The 21,647-nt window shown below is 38.6% G+C and overlaps 1 protein-coding gene across 3 annotated transcripts in view; it reads left to right on the forward strand.

Annotated features, from left to right (window-relative positions):
- Window positions 1-21,647, forward strand: part of ALKBH1 (alkB homolog 1, histone H2A dioxygenase) — a 28,171-nt gene that overhangs the window by 1,173 nt on the left and 5,351 nt on the right. For all 3 annotated transcript variants that reach the window (XM_067027983.1, XM_067027984.1, XM_059057643.2), the window contains exons 2-4: window positions 1,281-1,389; window positions 5,233-5,395; window positions 14,686-14,776. In XM_067027983.1, the coding sequence (XP_066884084.1) occupies window positions 1,281-1,389; window positions 5,233-5,395; window positions 14,686-14,776 (363 nt within the window). The remainder of the gene's footprint in view (window positions 1-1,280; window positions 1,390-5,232; window positions 5,396-14,685; window positions 14,777-21,647) is intronic.

Below are 21,647 nucleotides of genomic sequence, written 5' to 3' on the forward strand. Positions count from 1 at the left end.
CACTATCTATTGAGTACGTAAAAACATGGGTAGTATTTCATTCTCCAGCTCAAAACAGATTGAAAGTAGCAAATTAGAGAAGAAGAAAGTTGCTATTAGTAAGATATCAGATGAGAGCGGAGGAGAAAGTGATGGCTAACAGTCTGACAAGGGAGGAAGCAGAAAAACTTTAAAAGACTGAGAGGTTTGATTCAGCTTAGAATGTGATAGATTAGGTCCACAAACTTCTTTCTAGTTTGAGGGTGTTGCTGAATTACAGTGCAGTATTAAGTATGATCTATTTAAGAAATCATTATGAAATGTTTGAAATAAAAACATTCTGTTCTCTGGGTGCTTGAAAGAGTTAGGTGGTCAGGACTCTCAGAGAGTTTCAGATAGCCATTTCATTATACAGACTGGATATACAGCAGCCACTTATTGGTAGTTTGTCTGGAAATCTACACTCTTGGTAAAGTTAATAGATTAAGAGATAATCATATCTTTTGGGGAGAGAACATTGGAGGTATCTCAGGCAAGCCAGACCCTAAGTTTATTATTAATGTAAGAGTAGTTCGGTTTTTTTTAAATATCCTTAGTTACTTTAGTGACTGAATATTGGATTTCTCAACTAGTTTAATGAGCCATCCATAAGATACTCTAAAATGCAAAGAAACTTTCATAAGCCCCTTAAAAGCTTAATTTTTAAGTAACTAACAAAGACAAAAAGTTACAGGTTTCATTTTGAAGTTCCATCTAAGAGAGCAAATATTTTACTTCTAGCAAACAGGATTTCCAGTGTTTTATTGAACCATTTTTTCTGAGTGGTTTGAGCACTCACCCTCCCCAGCCTGGTGTTCCTCATAGCTGTTTAAACCCCATCTGTGTACAAGTTTCTCAGGAGCATTATTGTTAGCCCTAACCGAAGTAAATAGCATTATGACTTAGGGTATTCCATATACCAAACACCTTTCGTAATTCAGAGTCTTATAAGAAATCACAAAGGTGTGGTATCATAGGAAAAGATAGTTTTAAAGGCCAAAGTCAGTCTGCTTCTCATCACTACTTCAATTTTGTATAGCTCTGTTGTGTTTATTAGTACATAGTTGAGGAAACTGAGGTTCTAAGAAGTTAAGTGACTTAGATCTAAGTCTTACATTAAGTAAGTGATAGAGCTAAGTTTAGGACCCCATACTTAGGACTCCTAACTGACCCATATCAGAAATGCCTGAAGAGGTTTGAGATTCTCACAGTTAATCTGTAAAATAACTTTAGCCCACTGACTTCTGTTTCCTTCCTGCCAGGTGGTCAAATCTCACCTGAACGTGTCCTCAGTCAGTGACGATGATGCATACAGAGCTGGACTTCAGCCGGTAAGCAAGTGGAGAGCCTACGGTCTCCAAGGCTATCCTGGTGAGTGCACTTGAGCTCAGAGGGCAAAATCAATCATTTGTCTAATTTTGGAGGAGTTATAATCAAGTAAATAGACAAAGAGGAAAACTAAACACACAAATGTTCCACTCCCGAACCCCTCCTGAATCCTGCCATGTCTAAGATTTCCATTTGTTTGGCATTCCCAAAGGATAGAACAGGAGTCAGTAATGCCTGCCTTATAGTGCAGAAAGTGACAAACCAGGTACGAATCAAAAGTTAGGACACTGACTCTGGACTCCCTGCTGCAGCTCTGAACATCTACTCTGGCAAAAGAAGCACTTTGAATTGATTGAGTAACTCATGATGTTCACACAAGTCACAAAATCCCTACATTCACGAATGGCATAACAACTTAAAAATTGTTGCTATCATCAAGGCTGAATTTTTGAAAAGAGAATTAAAGTTAATGAGATCAAAAGTCCTAAAAGACTAAATAATCTAGAATTTTAGTGATATCAGGTAGTTCATTGTACAGATAGAGAAATTAAGATAATGATGAAGAGTGGGTCGTGTTATTAACCTTTTTTCTCGGCTCATGGGACCATTGTGTTGATAGATTAATTATCATGAATGATTTAGAAAATTTGTAAATGCCTTATTTGGCCAAACGATTTTATATTTGCATCCTGTTTCTAGAAGACATAAAGTTAACATTGCACTTGTGATTTCAAATATGGGTCAAAAGCAAGAAAAATTCCTTTAAAAAAAATTAATTTTTGTTGTACCAAGGGCCAGGTCTGTGTTACAGTTATTAGTACATTGTCAGCACTGAAGTATATGTTGATAGCATTAGAAGGGGTAACAGCTTTAAAACTTTTATAAAAGGCCTTGTGTACTTTAGTTCTATATTAAAGAACTAAAGACCAGTTTTGTGTCTGAAGTCACAAAGAAAACAGTTGAATGGTGGCTTTTATATTTGAAATCATTGCTCTTTATGAATTTGAATAAATGAGGAGCATACATCACCAGTAGTTTTTTGTGTACCTTATGTTCTTGAATGCTGCCCTTTACCTTTCAGGCCTTGCTCCTGTTTTCATGGCCATGTTTCTGTTGCTGTGCCTTCTTCCCTTAACAGATTGTTCAAACTACAAAGTTATCAATCCCACTTCGGTTTTCTGTTGTCCAGATTGGAGTATACCTCATTTTATTGTGCTTCACAGATACTGTTTTTGTTTGTTCGTTTGTTTTTCTTTTTTACAAACTGAAGGTTTTTGGCAACGCTGCATTAAGCAAGTCTGTCAGTGCCATTTTTCCAACAGCATTTGCTCACTTTGTGTATCTGTCACATTTTGATAATTCTCATAATATTTCAAACCCTCCACCAGCAGAAAAGGTACAATTCAGTAAAGGTTCAGATGATGGTTAGCATTCTTCAGCATTATTTTATATAATTAAAATTAATTAAAATTTTAAATTAAAGTGTGTTTGTTGTGTTTTTAGACATAATGCTATTGCACAGTTAATAGAGTACGGTAGAGTGTGAGTATAAGTTTTATATGCACTGGGAAACAAAAAATTCATGTGACTTGCAATTTGCCGTGGTCTAGAACCAAAGTCGCAGTATCTCTGAGGTATGATTGTACTTGCTGTTTGAGGTTTCCTAGGACTTTACACTTAAGCCACATCATTTGAGTTGGTACCTCATTATGTTATGTTGCCTGCCACTGTAAGCTGCATTTAATTGAAGTACAATGTCCAGAACATGGGAAAGGAGTCTCCTCTTACTCTGACTTGATCAGAAGGATTATGTTTACTTCCGGATCCTGTTTATTCTGAAGGAACCTGAGTATACCACACGCTGTCCTTACAAGAGTGAGCAGGAAGGTGATGGGTCTGAAGACCAGAAGCTGAGCCTGGGGAAGAGTAGACCTGAGTGGGAACATGACAGCATCAAACATTTGAAAATTTGTTGTACACAAAAAGGGGTGGGGGGCTTCCCTGGTGGCGCAGTGGTTGAGAGTCCGCCTGCCGATGCAGGGGACACGGATTCATGCCCCGGTCTGGGAAGATTCCACATGCCGCGGAGCGGCTAGGCGCATGAGCCATGGCTGCTGAGCCTGCGTGTCCAGAGCCTGTGCTCTGCAACAGGAGGCCACAACAGTGACAGGCCGGCATACTGCAAAAAAAAAAAAAGGTGGAAAGCAATGCATACTAGTGATTAAGGTCTGACACCAGACTGCATGGCTTCATGTACTGGCTCTATCACTTCCTGCTGTATGATCTTGGGCAAGTGTCTTAATCTCTCTTGGCCTCAGTTTCCTCATATGTAAAATGTGTCTAAAGATAGTACCCACTTCATAAGGTTAGGATTAAATGTGAGTGTACATGTAAAGTACTTAGGTCAGTGCCTTGCACATAGTAAATGCTCAGTAAATGTTAGCTACAGACTTAGAGGCATTTATCAAGAAGAAATGACAACTGATTTGGGGTTGCTGAATGTGTCAGGACCTGAGACCAATGCATGAAAAATTTTAAAGAGGCAAATTTTAATTCCATAAAAGGAAGACAACAGTTGTCTGGAATGGACTGCCTATAAAAGTATTTAGTTTCCTGTCACTGTTCAAACTTGAATTAGATCAGAAGTATTCTTCCTTTGATGTGATATCTTTGTGGGTATTATAATATTCTTATTTTGTGAAATAGTGGTGATAGCAGACAGTAGGTTATTGGAAATATTTTTCATATTTTAAAAAAAAATACATTGACAGTCCTGTTACTCCTAAATTATTTGGAGAATTTGACTAATACATGACATGCAGAAGTGGCCTCCACACTTATAAGTGAATCTCCGTTCCTGTCCTCCAATTTTAGAGGAAAAGGGATTGCTTCTGGTCAAAACCACTCCCTTCACCTTTTAATCCCACCTTCTTTTACCCCTTACAGCTTTCAAGACCTTGCTGTGTTCCTTTCTTTTCTGTTTTCAACCAGTTCCTTTCTGCGGGCTCTTTGCTCATGTAAGCACGCTTAGGTCTTTCCAAACCCTTAAAACGATAAACTCCCCTCTTATTCTTCTGTGACTACTCCTCGGCCTTTGTTTCCTTTCACAGCCAGACTTCTAAAGGCATTATCTGTATAACCATCTCTAGTGTTCTATCTCCAGGTACTTAAGACAAAGTTTTTCACCTCTAATTCTTAAGAAAGTACATATAGTGTATGTTTGATGAATGAATCCTTAACCATGCATAGGATTCCAGTTAAGTATTGTTATTCGTCTTTTACAGAGCAGAAATGGTTAGGTATTTGCATACTGAGCAGATGTCTATACCACCTTCCTTCCCTGCTATAGTAGTCAAAGTTCAAAGGAAGCAGAAATCACACCAATTATTTTAACAGATGATTTAATATAAAAAAATCATTAGCCAGATATTAGAAAACAAAAAAGGCAACACTGAGATATCACAGAAGTAGTAACTACAGGAAGCAGTTTCCACCTCTCTAAATGATACCTGGTGAAATTTGAGGGGTGACTTGTCAGTTTCAGTTCTGAAGTTTGCTTTGGAATAACACAATTGATAATTGTGTAATATTTGTTTCTCTTGAGGACAACCCAGAAAACTAGAGATAATTGCATAGTGGTAGGTGTCTAGCATTCATCATCAAAACAGCTTTTTATTAACTTGAAGGAACTCCTCTTCCTCTGAAATTAGAGAATAGGAATGAGAATATACACTTAGGTGTGGAAGCCACTGGAAGCATTAGCAAAAGGAGACACGGAATAAATAATAATGTAATGGGTATAAGGATGCCAACAAAAATACATGATCTGATTAACTGATGGAGGATTTCCTCCTCTTCTTTTTTTCTCATCCATCTTTTGTATAGGATTTATTTTTATCCCAAACCCCTTCCTCCCAGGTTACCAGTGGCACTGGGTGAAGCAGTGCCTTAAGTTATATTCTCAGAAACCTAATGTATGTAACCTGGACAAACATATGACTAAAGAAGAGACCCAAGATTTGTGGGAACAGAGCAAAGAGTTTCTAAGGTAAGTCTTAGCAGTCACAATAAAGCATTAGTATTCAGTTCACGTCATCACAGATCTTTAAAGGAACTACTCTATAATAGTTCAGTGAAAGTAACTAACATTTATTTTTCCTCATTTCCACTCAAATACAGCACAGTTATATTCTTTCCGCCAGGAACATTTGGACAGACACTTTGACAGTTATATTAAATTGAGGTCCACTTTAAAGAATTTGCTTATCATATCTTAGATATCGAGTTCATCCTCATTAATCATCAGATGATCCATTTTCATTTGGCTTCAGCCCTTTTTTCTATGTAAAGTAGGAAATGAAGGAATATTTGGAACATATTAGCAAAAATGGTTTGTTCACAATATTAGGGCACCTCAATTCTATGTTTTGTTCAAAGTTTATTGTCAGTGAATAGTGTAGCTAGAGATTCTCGCCCAGGAGTACAATAGTTAGGTGTAAGCATCTTTATTGCAGCATTGTTTGTAATGGGGGGGAAAATGAGAAACAAGTGTCTGTCAGCAGGAGATCAGATAAATCAAGCATGACAGACCTAAGCAGCAGAATGCAGCCACTATACAGCCATTAAAAAAATCCTAACTCCAACCCTCCAGCAAATAGTAGGGTCTACAGTTGTAATAAACAAAATCATTCCTCAGCATCTCCATCAAAACCACTGTAGTCTAAGCCACCATCATTTACTGCAGTAGCCTCCTAACCAGTCTCCCTGTGTCTGCTCTTGTGCCTCTTCAGTCTGTTTTCTACAGAATATAGAAATCGTGTCATTTCTTTTATAGTTTCTAATGTGCAATACTGCAGTTCAATTCTAATGCAAACCATCCAGAGTCAGCACAGACATCACAAGTTAAAGGCATGGTCCTTAACCAAATTACCCTCACTTCAGACACCACCTACAAGTTTGGGAGGACCCCAGGCTGTACACACTTCTTACCAACTGGTTACAAATTCAGGGGAATTCCCATGACCTCCTCAGTTTCATTAACTCACTAGAACAACTCATAAAACTCAAGAAAGCATTATACTTATGATTATAATTTTACTATAAAGGATACAAATCAGGGCCATCCAATGAAGAGATCTGTAGGGTGATGTCTGGGAGGGTTCTGAATACAGAGCTCCCATGTCCTCTTCCCATGGACTCAGGGCATGTAGCCCTCCCAGGAAGCTCTCCCAAGGCCTAGTGTTCACAGTTTTTATTGGGATTTCACTACTTGAACATGACTGATTGACTCATTGGCCGCATGCTTTAACTCAGTCTCTAGCCCTTCACCTATCGAGTAGGTCATGCTAATATCTCTTCAAGCCTAAACCCTCTAAGTTGACATTGGTCTTTCTAGCTTCACAAACCCACATCCTGAGTCATCTTTTTTTTGTTTTTTGTTTTTTTTGCGGTATGCGGGCCTCTCACTGTTGTGGCCTCTCCCGTTGCGGAGCACAGGTTCCGGACCCGCAGGTTCAGCGGCCATGGCTCACGGGCCCAGCCGCTCCGTGGCATGTGGGATCTTCCTGGACTGGGGCACGAACCCACGTCCCCTGCATCAGCAGGCAGACTCTCAATCACTGCGCCACCAGGGAAGCCTGTGAGTCATCTTTTTAGCATAAACTCAGGTTGATCCACAGTGAGTAACAGATACTCCTGTCCCTCCCAGGAATTCCAAGGGTTTAAAACCTTGCTGTAAAGAACCAAGGACAAAGGCCAGTCAGATTCTTTGTTTACAGCCCCCTCACAGTTAGAATAAAATCAAATGTCTTTATCAAGGCCATGAGGCCTAGATGATCTGGATTTCCCACCTCATCTCCTATTCCTTTTCATTTATTTTCCAGCAGTACTGGCTTCCATTCTGTTCCTTAAACACATCAGGCATGCTCAGATTCTTTGTACAAGCTGTTCTGATGTCATTTTATGAGATGATTCCTTTATTCAATTAAAAATAGCCCATTTCCTGTCCTCTTTATCCCTTTGCCCTCTGTTTTTATTCTTCAGTGCATGGTAGTTACTAAATAAATATTTGTAGAATTACTTAGTTAATGGATACTTTTTTATGCCTTTTGAATTTTGTGAATGTATTATCTATTCAAAAATAACTTTTTAAAGAATAAGGCAAGGGAAAATATACATTTAAATAAAGCAACTTAGCTTTATTTATTCCATAAGTTAGCTTATGAAGTGCTTTGTATCCATTTTTGTATGTGTGCTTTTTTCCATTGATATTCTCAATGTGGAAGCAGAATTAATTCCTTCCCCTTTCTATTTCTTTAAGACTTTGTTTATGATGCTGTTATAGCATTTATTGTAGTGAATCCTGTCATCTGCCCCCTTCTCCTTCCTACTACCTGCCCTGCCCCATCCCTGCCCCCAGACCTTGAAATTCTTGTAGCCTTGGCACCAACCACAGTTCTTAGTATATATTAGAAGGTGTTCAGTAAATACTAATTTTAAGTAAATTGATATCTTCTCTATTAGCCCAATAAAAGCATAATGCTGAACTTGAGAATCATTAATTAAAAACTGTATAGTACAATACCTTTCCATCTTATTTTCATTAATTTATTAAATAATGTACATTTGTGCTTTAGGAAATATTTGGTGGTAGCATAGATATAAAACTCATTCCATGTCTTTGAGGAAGGGACTATTAAAGGAGGAATTCAGGTGCTTTCATAAGGTATTTACAGCACTAAAGCTGTATTCTTTAATAGAGGAAGTTGGAAGGTGCTGTATGGGCACAGTAGAGGGAGAGACTGAGTTGAGGATAAAGATTTCCCTTAAGTTTTTAAACTGGAAAAGCAAGTTAGAAAAATCTGCTATGCAGAGAGTAGAGTAGGAGAGGAGAGAGCATTTCAGTAGAAAATTGTATGGTCAAAAACACAGCCATGAAAGAAGGAGGGTAGGATACCTTGTAGGAAATGCTTGAAGATGAAAGTAGAAAGGTTCATGCCAGATTATAAGGGGGTTTACATGCCATATAGTGTAGACAAAAAATTAATTAATCGATCTAAGAAAGAAATGGAAACATTTTATTCGAGCCAAATTGAGGATTATTACCTGGGAACAGCATGTCAGAAAGCTCCAAGAACTGTTCAGCCATTAGAAGTCAAGGCACAGTTATATAAGTTTTTTGACACAGAGAGTTGTGTATTAAGTGATGGATTATTGACAGTTTACACAATCCAGATCTAAGCATCCCCGTACAAGATCAAGAAGGAACGTTATCTTTTAAGGAGTTGTCTTGTTGCTAAGAGAATGTTGCTCTTTATGTGAGTGGGTATTTCTGCCGATGGGGGAGGTTGCTCGATGCATAATGCAGACACACAGTGCACAGTGAGGGGAAGAGGGAGCCAGAGGGCAGAGGAGATTTTTTTATGTTTAAATTTTTCTCGTTTTGGGAGTTCCCAATGATTAAGACTCCACACTGTCACTGCCAAGGGCCCGGGTTCAGCCCCTGGTCAAGGAACTAAGATCTCACAAGAAGCGTGGCACAGCAAATAAATAAATGAATGAATGAATGAATGAATTTATCTCATCTTGCCATAAAACATAAATTTTATTTCACAATAGGAAAATGTGGACTTTGTCCTATAAACAGGAGGAATTCATCAAAATTAGTAATTGATTTTTCACTTTAGAGAGATAATTCTTGTGGCAGTGAGGAAAATGGATTGAAAATTTAGTCATTGCAAAACGCACAATTAAGAATTTCGCTTAAGGGACTTCCCTGGCGGTCCAGTGGTTAAGACTCCACGCTTCCACTGCAGGGGGCGCAGGTTCAGTCCCAGGTCAGGGAGCTAAGATCCTGCATGCTGCGCGGTGTGGCCTAGAAAAGAAAGAATTTAGCTTTATAACCCACGCAAAAGATGATAAAGGCCTGGAAAAGACATTGTGTATAGGGCTTGGGAACCAAGAGATTATGAAAAGTGAAAGAGAAGTAGTTAAGGATTATGCACAGATTTCTAAGTGACAGGCAGGTTTACACTTCAGTTGTGGGGCTTCCCCCAGGTTTATTGAGGTAATTGACACATAAGTGTGTTAGTCCAGGGTGTAAGGCATGATTTCATACGTGTATATATTCCAGATGGTTATCACAATAAATTTCATTCATGTCAGTCACCTCACATCATTACAAATTATTTTTCTTGTGATAAGAACTTTTAAGATCTACTCTCTTAGAAACTTTCTAGTATATAATAGTGTTAACTATAGTCACCATGCTGTAATTTACATCCCCAAAACTTACTTCTCTTACAATGACAAGTTTTTATCTTTTGACCATCTTTACTCATTTCTCTCTCTCTCTCTCTCTCTCTCACACACACACACACACACACACACACACACACACACACACACACACACACACCCCACCCCTGCCTCTGGCAACCACCAGTCTGTTCTATTTCATATTTTTTAGAGTCCACATAAAAGTGTGATCATTTGTCTTTCTCTCCTTTATTCCATTTAGCATAATGCCATCAGGTTTCATCCAAGTTGTCACAAATGGCAGGATTTCCCTTTTTATGGCTGAATAATATTCTACTGTGTGTGTATCACATTTTCTTTATCCATTCATCTGTTGTTGGATATTTAGGTTGTTTCCATGTCTTGGCTGTTGTAAATAATGCTGTAGTTATTTATTTATGCAAAACAGTATAGAAGTTTCTCAGAAAATTAAAAATAGAACTACCATATGATCCAGCAATTTTACTTCTCAGTCTATATCCAAAGGAAACAAAATCATTATCTCAAAAACATACCTGCACCTCCGTGTTCCTCAGTGGAACATTATATACTAAGATTTAATGGAAATAAGGTTTGGAGGAAGAGGAGAATGAGCAGAGATGATCCTTAGTGTAGTTTGGGGCGTATTGTTTTTGAAATGCCTGTGGAGTATCCACATGGAGATGTCTAGTATGCCTTTGGAAATATGGAACTGAGCTTAGGTGCATAATGAGAGAGAGGGAGAGAAACAGAGATAGATGTGGGAGTTACACATGAAGGCCATAGTGAAGCGAACAGTGGGAATAATGTGGTTTTTTGTTTGTTTATGGAAAACATACAGAGAAAAGAAGGCGATTGGCCCTAGGAAGCATAAGCTCTGGGTGGGGAAAAAAAAGTACTATTAGAAGCCAAGGCAGGGAAGTGTTTCCCAAATAAGAGAAGGACCAGTCATGTCTGTAGGCCTGGGATTTGACAATTAAATGGTATAATTGAAACTAAACTAGTTTTGGTAGAGTGGTGTAAGCAGAAGTCAGATCTCAGAGGAGGGGGCTGGCCAGCAAATATTGAGTCCTTTTAGCAATGTTTAATTGTGAAGAGAAGAAGCGATGTGGAGCAGAGGGAGGCAGGACATAGAGGGTACCTGAGTAAGAGGTCAAGTTGAAAAGATGTTTTCTCAGGTATGTGGAAATGTTGGAACATTTTTGCAGATCAAGAGGAAGAAACAAGTACACAGGAAGAGTTGAAAATATGAGAAGAAAGATGATAATGGAGAAGGGTCTCAGAGGCCACATCAGGGAAATGGGAGATAGTATAGGTGAAGAATTGGCCTTAATGAAAAGAAGTAAGACCACTGCTGAAACCAGGAAGGAAGGGCAGAGTAAGGATTTCAAAAAGTTTAGAGGTATAGGGGAGGCAAGTTGAAATCATTAACTAGATCACTTGATCAGGCCTCTGTATTCTTGTCCTGGAAGGGAGTAAGAGCAGGACTGAGGACTTGGGATAAATGGTGAAAGTTTAGAACAGAAGGTAGAAGATTAGGTAAGAATAACATTTGCAAGATAGCAAAAGAGTGTTAAGGTAGAGTTGGATGTCCATTTGCTCTGACTAACTGAGAGATTCAGGTTGAAAAGGGAAATAAAACTGGAAGCACTCAAATACTGAAAAAAATGGAGTTCTAGGGACAGGAGATGGTACTTTAGGTTTAATGGAAATGAGAGACTAGGAAAGGAAGAAGGACAGAAAGCTGTAGTCGTGGAGGGAAATATTCAGAGTTGTGAAAGACTCAATCCCTAAATCTTTAAAAATGATTGAAAAAGCAATACCTGCAATAGGATTTTGAATGTTTTCTGTCATAAACAACCTTCAGACTTCTGTCCTGAGTGAGTAGTTTTGCTTTCACAGTGGTTCACTACTGTCCCTTGAGGCAAGAAAGAAAAGAAAATACCAATGGTTACCCACTGCATAGAGAGTGGACAAGCAGGACAGAAGTTTGTTTCCACCCAGTTAGGGTTCAGTTGAAAGCAGTGCTATAGGATGAGATTGCTGAAAGAAATGCCAATGCTTACATTAAGATTTTACCCCTGACAGAAAGTGAGCAAAGTGCTGGGTGGGCACATTCACCAGGGGAGAAGGTGCCAGCCCACCTATCCATCATCCTCTAGCTAGTGCCTGGAGGGGCAGCATGTTTCTGTTTGCAGTGAAAACCAATAATTAGGGTCACACTTGCTTGAAAACATTATTTTGGATAATTGGGTGAAGATTTAAAGTTAGGTTAGATGCCAACATATTCCCTGCATTCCTTAGGGTGGATAAGTGGCTCCACTGGCACTGAGCCTTCTTGGCTTCTTTTTTGGACAAATCAGGTACAAAAAAAGAACAGCCCACCCATCCTTTCATTAATCCCTCAGTATTTTCTGTTTGAAAAAGAACTGGGAGCATGTGAAACTTGGTTTGGGCCTTACACTATTCACAACGTTCAAGTGATTTTTTTGGAATCTTTGTTACCCACGAGGCCCGTGGGGACCAGAAAGGTCCCTAAGTGGTACTAAGACAAGAAATGTCTAGCACTGGCCAGTCCTTCTCTCACATCTTGAAGGCAAGTGTTAACAACAGTTGTTGCTACTTTCCTTCCAGAAATTCTATACAAAGGCAAGAATGGAAGTCAGGTTCTCAGAAGAGGATATGAAATAAGGGATAGAATCTCATACGTACCTGGGTCTAACACAGTACATACACACACACTTTCACTTCAAAATGGCACACTTGGTGATCACAACTGTTCTTTCACTAAGCGTCTTTAAGCTTTTTTTTTTTCCTTTTTGTTGTGAGGACTGGGCTTAATGCTTGTGTAAGTATGGCTCTTTCTGGCTTCTTTTGCATCCTGAACCTGTCCCTCTCTATAATATAAAGCAAAACCCAAAGCCTTTTTTATAGTGATACAGTTAAGGTAGAAAAGACATGTTCTTTTGTTTTCCTAAACAAGAAACTAAATTTTAAAGGGTATGTTATAGGCTATATGTTCATGTTTGGTTGTTACTATAATTTTGATAATTTTATTAACACTATAAACTGTGTTAATTATAATAATGTATACCCTGTTCTTAAAGAACATTAGACCCAATCTTTTGATGAAAAGCAACTTATTGGTGCCATATCAAATGTTTAAAATGCCATCAAGTTTTCAGAGCTGCCTTGTTAGCTTTATTTGTACAGGTCAATCTGATTGGGGTTCTTTTTCAAGAATAAAATGATCTCTTATTGAGCTAGTAAGAGTTTTTTAAATTTTGGCTAGAATAGTGTTTCTCAAAGTGTGGTACTTGGACCAGCAGCATCAGCATGGTTTAAAGAAGCTCAGTGCCCAGATTTTTACTAGGGGATGGCACATAGGCAGTCTCTGCCTGACAGGTACCAAAATTCCAACTCCCAGAAGGGAGTCAGGTGTTCAGCATAAACTGTATTGTTTATACAGACAATGTAGGCACAGTGAGTTCTGGCAATGATGTGAACCTCCCCAGAATCCAAATTCCAGATGCTTGCCAAGGGCCAACCTAATATGCAGTGCTTTCAAAGGGTAGCAGTCGGACCTGCTATGCTTCTTTTCTTCACAGCTGTCCTAAATATATCAGCGTTTGATCCATTCTTGTTATTGATTTACTGGTCTTGATGTATGTCTGTGTGGCAATTTCCTTAGAATGTAAACTCTTTGAGGACAGATAGCATCTATTCTGTAAACTTTGTCAGACCTCAAGATGAGTGCCACTTACAGTGTGAGCTTGCAATAAATCCTTTGCTTCTGTTTATGCTTTGTGCCTATATTGCCTATTGCATCACTCCTTGTTTAAATGCTGGCCATTCTTCAATGCCACACTCAACTCCCCAACTCTGCCATGAAGCCTTAACTGATAAGACAGTTGACTTTGAGCTTTCCTTTTTCTTAATTCTAGTGGCCCTCCAAATCTTCTGCTATTCAGTTTAGTGCTAGATTTTATACTGCCTTAAATTTTCCCCTCATTTCTTATACTTATCTGTCATCTCCTGTCAAATTATAAACTCCTTAAAGCAGCCTAATCTTTTCTTTTTTAAAGAGCAGTGGTTCTTAGACCCCCCCAAAAAATTTTTTTTGATTGATTAATGATGTAAATTACATAGAAAAAACAAACTAAATAAAATGATTAGACCTAGCATTCTTGTATTTTTAGATATTTAGAGGTAACTCAAACAAACAAGCTTCCTCTTTAGAAGGAGAGTAGTTAGGGAATTCCCTGATGGTCCAGTGTTTAGGACTCCATGCTTCCACTGATAAATGCCCTGGGTTCAATCCCTGGTCGGGGAACTAAGATCCCACAAGCCACACAGCGCAGCCAAAAAAAAAAAAAAAAGAAAAAGAGTAGTTAATCCCATAGGTTTGATTAAACAAGATATAATTACAGAAAGGATACCTCCATTTTACAGAAACCTGTGGTTTGAATAAGGGAATGTCAGAAACCAAATCAATTACAGTGGCCTTTAATTGTTAGCTGGGCCTCAGTTATCTAAGTTGTTATATGGGGTTAAAGAAGTCATGTTAAACCAGTAATTTTTGATTATATACTGTATTTTGCCAAATGTTTTTTCCCCCAAACTGCAATTCTGGGAAGCCACCATTATTCTAGACATAGTGATAGCTGTAATTAATCACGTCCTGCTTTTAGCAAACCAAATTGAACGTGTTCTGTTAGCCAAATTTTCAGTTATCTGTAGGGCTCTTTGTCCCATTTCCCATGGACGAGTAAAGGCATTTCTGTTGTCATTTTGTTTTATCATTATTGAGATGCTGGAGACTCGACATTTAAAATTGATCCCATTCAGCAGAGGATTTAGAACCAACGATTAGAAGTTAGAAATGCTAACATGTGTTTTAGTATTATTGTATTCTTGGTCAACTCATTTCTGTTCTAATTTCCCCTGTGGAGGTCTTGGCTAACAGCTTATATAGAATACCAAATTTAGACTCCAGGATCCATAAAACAGGCTGTTGCTGCCATTTGAAGTGAATAAATCATCTTTTGTCTCCAATTGTTGCAGATATAAAGAAGTGAATAAACGGAGACCCCGAAGTTTACTAGAGAAACTGCGCTGGGTGACCCTAGGCTACCATTATAACTGGGACAATAAGGTATTAAAATTTTCCTGCTAATTCCATTGTTCTTCCATTTTTATGCTTTTTGGGCCCACATAGTTTGATTTCTTCCTGGCCAAGCTTAAAGTATCAGATTATACATATGTGGAAGGATTTCTTTTATTTATTCCCTTCTAAAATCCTCTTGATATGGTATCTCAAGAGCAATGATTTTTTTTTTTTTTTTGGCGATACGTGGGCCTCTCACTGTTATGGCCTCTCTCGTTGTGGAGCATAGGCTCCGGACGTGCAGGCTCAGCAGCCATGGCTCACAGGCCTAGCTGATCCGCAGCATGTGGGATCTTTCCAGACCAGGGCACAAACCTGTGTCCCCTGCATCGGCAGGTGGACTCTCAACCACTGCGCCCACGGGGAAGCCCCAGGAATGAATAATTTATCAAGAGAAAATTACTTTTTCATATGCTCTCAGGTTATATTATTTTATCAGAAGTCATTGGTGCTTCTTCTGGGGAGGTTTCAGGGATACAGATTTTCCTTTACTGTATTTAAGAGCAATTCTCAATTACAATCTTTATTTCCATTATTATTTAGTGTTTGTTGATCATTTATTTTCTACATAATATGTGCCTAGAGTAAAAGAAGCTCCATGTACTTCTGGTATTCTCTTCCATCAACTCACAAAAGAACATTCAAGATCTAGACACCTTTGACTGCCATATAAGGTCTGAGCAGGAGAGGGATGGGAAAGAATGTCCTACAGTTAACAAAGTTCTATGTTTTCTTGAGGTACAATTTCTTCTTTCCTGACCCCTACGATTCAGAAAATGCCTCCTTTATCGCTGGCATCTCAGTGCCTCTTTTCGCAATGAGATGTTTGCCACCAAGTTGAAGGACTAATTCTGAGAGTAAACTGAATAAAGCAAATTGGTATAGACCATCTTCCTACTAATCAGTTACTTTTTAAGAGCTCCATAGTTTCAGTCAACCCAGCTCATTAATAAATATGTTAACTACTCAAAATAATGGTAAATGTTGCTCAGAAGTATTCATGATAAAATTCTCATTTTCAGTGATACAGATTTAATGGAAAACTAGACATCTGTATTTGGGGAAATGGCCTTGTGGTTTTCTTTGGGTTAGACAGCCTGGATTTGAATCTTGCCTTCATATGTATAATGCCTCCCTCATAAGGTGGTTGTGAGGATTAAATGATTAACGCCTTTGTAGTAATAACAACAGTGCCTGGCTATTCTAAGCAGTTAAATGTATTAACACCATAAATGTTAGCTTATTGTATTTTATGATATTAACTGTAGGTATTGTTATTCCCCAAAGAATAAGTTAGCCTCATTTACTAAGAAAAACATGGAGTGAAAATTATAAAAAACACTGAAAGAGTAATCAGAAAAAGAGAAGGAGAATTAAGAAGAGTAGTACATAGACAGTTTAGATAGGGATGAAAGCCCAAAAACGTAATTCTTTCATTATAGCAGAGGCAATCTAGTGCTAGAATAGGAGCTCTAAGTGGCTGGTCTTCTGAAGGACTAAAACAATGTGAGAGAAAACCTTAAAGTTCCCTAACTACACCCTTAGTTTTGAGAAATTAAATAGGAGCTTTTATTTGCAGTTCAGGAAAAGAAGAAAAAAGCAAAACAGATTCCAACTGAAGAGGCTTGGCCATCCATCAAAGACTTTTCAGAAAAGACTTTCTTAATGTGAAATTAAAGCTCACTTCTCAGCCCTGAACCAAGATGGCAGAGTAGAAGGACATGCTCTCACTCCCTCTTGTGAGAACACCAGAATCGCAGCTAGCTGCTGGACAGTCATCGACAGGAAGACACTGGAACTCACCAGAAAAAGATACCCCACACCCACAGACAAAGGAGAAGCCAAACTGAGATGGTAGGAGGGGTGTACTCACAGTAAAATCAAATCCCATAACTGCTGGGTGGGTGACTCACAGACTGGAGAACACTTATACCACAGAAGTCCACCCACTGGAGCAAAGGTTCTGACCTTCACTTCAGGCTTCCCAACATGGGGGTCCAGCAACGGGAGGAGGAATTCCTAGAAAATGAGACTTTCAAGGCTAGTGGGATTTGATTGACTTCAACAGGACTGCGGGAAACAGAGACTCCACTCTTGGAGGGCATACACAAGGTAGTGTGCACATCGGGACCCAGGGGAAGGAGCAGTGACCCCAGGGGAGACTGAACCAGATGTACCTGCTAGTGTTGGAGGGTCTCCTGCAGAGGCGGGGGATGTCTGTGGCTCACCGTGGGGACAAGTACACTGCCAGTGGAAGTTCTGGGAGATACTCCTTGGTGTGAGCCCTCCCAGAGTCCACCATTAGCCCCGGTAGTCTCCAGTGTTGGGTTGCCTCAGGCCAGACAAACAACAGGGAGGGAGCCCAACTCCACCGATCAGCAGTCAAGCGGATTAAAGGTTTACTGAGCTCTGCCCACCAGAGCAACAGCTCTACGCACCACCAGTCCCTCCCATCAGGAAACTTGCACAAGCCTCTTTGGTAGCCTCATCCACCAAAGGGCAGACAGCAGAAGCAAGAACTATAATCCTGTAGCCTGTGGAACAAAAACCACATTCACAGATAGACAAGATGAAAAGGCAGAGGGCTATGTACCAGGTGAAGGAACAAAATAAAACCCCAGAAAAACAACTAAATGAAATAGAGATAGGCAACCTTCCAGAAAAATAATTCAGAATAATGATAGTGAAGATGATCCAGGACCTCGGAAAAAGAATGGAGGCAAAGATTGAGAAGATGCATGAAATGTTTAACAAACACCTAGAAGAATTGAAGAACAAACAGACATGAACAATACAATAACTGAAATGCAAACTACACTACAAGGAATCAATACCAGAATAACTGAGGTAGAAGAACAGATAAGTGACCTCGAAGAATGGTGGAATTCACTGCTGCAGAACCGAATAAAGAAAAAAGAATGAAAAGAAATGAAGACAGCCTAGGAGACCTCTGGGACATTAAACACAACAACAGGGCTTCCCTGGTGGTGCAGTGGTTGAGAGTCCGCCTGCCGATGCAGGGGACACGGGTTCATGCCCCGGTCCAGTAATGGCTTCTGAGCCTGCGCGTCGGGAGCCTGTGCTCCGCGACGGGAGAGGCCACAACAGTGAGAGGCCCATGTACTGCAAAAAAAAAAAAAAAAAAAACACAACAACATTCGCATTATAGGGATCCCAGAAGGAGAAGAGAGTGAGAAAGGACCTGAGAAAATATTTGAAGAGATTATAGTCAAAAACTTACCTAACATGGGAAAGGAAATAGCCACCCAAGTCCAGGAAGCACAGAGAGTCCCATACAGGATAAACCCAAGGAGAAACACACCGAGACACATAATAATCAAATTGGCAAAAATTAAAGACAAAGAAAAATTATTGAAAGCAGCAAGGGAAAAACAATAAATAACATACAAGGGAACTCCCATAAGGTTAACAGCTGATTTCTCAGCAGAAACTCTACAAGCCAGAAGGGAGTGGCATGATATAATTAAAGTGATGAAAGGGAAGAACCTACAACCAAGATTACTCCTACCCACCAAGGATCTCATTCAGATTCAACAGAGAAATCAAAAGCTTTACAGACAAGCAAAAGCTAAGAGAATTAAGCACCACCAAACCAGCTCTACAACAAATGCTAAAGGAACTTCTCTAAGTTGGAAAAACAAGAGAAGAAAAGGACCTACAAAAGCAAACCCAAAACAATTAAGAAAATGGTCATAGGAACATACATGTCGGTAATTACCCTAAACGTGAATGGATTAAATGCTCCAACCAAAAGACACAGGCTTGCTGAATGGATACAAAAACAAGACCCATCTATATGCTGTCTACAAGAGACCCACTTCAGACCTAGGGACACATACAGACTGAAAGTGAGGGGATGGAAAAAGATATTCCATGCAAATCGAAATCAAAAGAAAGCTGGAGTAGCAATACTCATATCAGATAAAGTAGACTTTAAAATAAAGAATGTTACAAGAGACAAGGAAGGATACTATATAATGATCAAAGGATCAATCTGAGAAGAAGATATACAATTATAACTATATATGCACCCAACATAGGAGCACCTCAATACATAAGGCAACTGCTGACAGCTATAAAAGAGGAAATCGACAGTAACACAATAATAGTGAGGGACTTTAACACCTCACTTACACCAATGGACAGATCATCCAAAATGAAAATAAATAAGGAAACAAGCTTTAAATGACACAATAGACCAGATAGATTTAATTCATATTTATAGGACATTCCATCTAAAAACAACAGATTTCACTTTCTTCTCAAGTGCACACAGAACATTCTCCAGGATAGATCACATCTTGGGTCACAAATCCAGCCTCAGTAAATTTTTAAAAATTGAAATCATATCAAGCATCTTTTCTGACCACAGCGCTATGAGATTAGAAATGAATTACAGGGAAGAAAATGTAAAAAACACAAACATACGGAGGCTATACCATATGTTATTAAATAACCAAGAGATCACTGAAGAAATCAAAGAGGAAATCAAAAAATACCTGGAGACAAATGACAATGAAAACACGATGATCCAAAACCTATGGGATGCAGCAAAAGCAGTTCTTAGAGGGAAGTTTATAGCTATACAAGCCTACCTCAAGAAACAACAAAAATCTCAAATAAACAATCTAATCTTACACCTAAAGGAACTAGAGAAAGAAGAAAAAACAAAACGTAAAGTTAGCAGAAGGAAAGAAATCATAACGATCAGAGCAGAAATAGAAACAAAGAAAACAGCAAAGATCAGTAAAACTAAAAGCTGGTTCTTTGAGAAGATAAACCAAATTGATAAACCATTAGGCAGACTCATCAAGAAAAAGAGGGAGAGGACTCAAATCAATAAAATTAGAAATGAAAAAGGAGAAGTTACAACAGACACCACAGAAGTACAAAGCATCCTAAGAGACTACTACAAGCAACTCTATGCCAATAAACAGGACAACCTGGAAGAAATGGACAAATTTTTAGGAAGGTATAACCTTTCAAGACTGAACCAGGAAGGAATAGAAAATATGAACAGACTAATCACAAGTAATGAAATTGAAACTGTGATTAAAAATCTTGCAACAAACAAAAGTCCAGGACCAGATGGCTTCACGGGTGAATTCTATCAAGCATTTAGAGAAGAGCTAACACCCATCCTTCTCAAACTCTTCCAAAAAATGGCAGAGAAAGGAACACTCACAAACTCATTCTGTGAGGCCACCATCACTCTAATAACCAAAACCAGACAAAGACACTACAGAAACAGAAAATTACAGACCAGTATCACTGATGAATATAGATGCGAAACTCCTCAACAAAGTACTAGCAAACAGAATCCTACAACACGTTAAAAGGATCATACACCATGATCAAGTGGGATTTATCCCAGGGATGCAAGGATTCTTCAATATATGCAAATCAATCAATGTGATACACCATATTAACAAATTGAAGGAAAAAACCCATATGATCATCTCAATAGATGCAGAAGAAGCTTTTGACAAAATTCAACACCCATTTATGATAAAAACTCTCCAGAAAGTGGGCATAGAAGGAACCTACCTCAACATAATAAAGGCCATATATGACATACCCACAGCAAACATCATTCTTGGTGGTGAAAAACTGAAAGCATTTCCTCTAAGATCAGGAACAAGACAAGGATGTCCACTCTCACCACTATTATTCAACTTAGTTTTGGAAGTCCTAGCCACAGCAATGAGAGAAGAAAAAGAAATAAAAGGAATACAAATTGGAAAAGAAAAAGTAAAACTGTCAGTCTTTGCAGACATAATACTATATATGGAGAATCCTAAAGATGCCACCAGAAAACTACTACAGCTAATCAATGAATTTGGTAAAGTTGCAGGATACAAAATCAATGCACAGAAATCTCTTGCATTCCTATACACTAATGATGAAAAATCTGAAAGAGAAATTAAGGAAACACTCCCATTTACCATTTCAACAAAAAGAATAAAATACCTAGGAATAAACCTACCTAGGGAGACAAAAGACCTGTATGCAAAAAACTATAAGACACTGATGAAAGAAATTAAAGATGATACCAACAGATGGAAAGATATACCATGTTCTTGGATTGGAAGAATCAATATTGTGAAAATGACTGTACTACCCAAAGCAATCTACAGATTCAACGCAATCCCTATCAAATTACCAAGGGCACTCTTTGCAGATCTAGAACAAAAAATCTTAAAATTTGTATGGAGACACAGAAGACCCCAAATAGCTAAAGCAATCTTAAGGGAAAAAAGCAGAACTGGAGGAATCAGACTCTCTGACTTCAGACTATACTACAGAGCTACAGTAATCCAGACAATATGGTAGTGGCACAAAAACAGATATATAGATCAATGGAACAAGATAGAAAGCCCAGAGATAAACCCATGCACCTATGGTCAGCTAATCTATGGCAAAGGAGGCAAGGATATACAATGGAGAAAAGACAGTCTCTTCAATAAGTGGTGCTGGAAAACTGGACAGCTACATGTAAAAAAATGAAATTAGAACACTCCCTAATACCATACACAAAAATAAACTTAAAATGGATTAGAGACCTAAATGTAAGACTGGACACTCTAAAACTCTTAGAGGAAAACATAGGAAGAACACTTTTTAACATAAATCACAGCAAGATATTTTTTGATCCACCTCCTAGAGTAATGGAAATAAAAACAAAAATAAACAAATGGGACCTAACGAAACTTCAAAGCTTTTGCACAGCAAAGGAAACTGTAAACAAGACAAAAATACAACCCTCAGAATGGGAGAAAATATTTGCAAACAAGTCAGCGGCCAAAGGATTAGTCTCCAAAATATATAAACAGCTCAT

Source organism: Kogia breviceps, chromosome 3 (genome assembly GCF_026419965.1).
Source record: "Kogia breviceps isolate mKogBre1 chromosome 3, mKogBre1 haplotype 1, whole genome shotgun sequence".
Taxonomy (NCBI): domain Eukaryota; kingdom Metazoa; phylum Chordata; class Mammalia; order Artiodactyla; family Physeteridae; genus Kogia; species Kogia breviceps.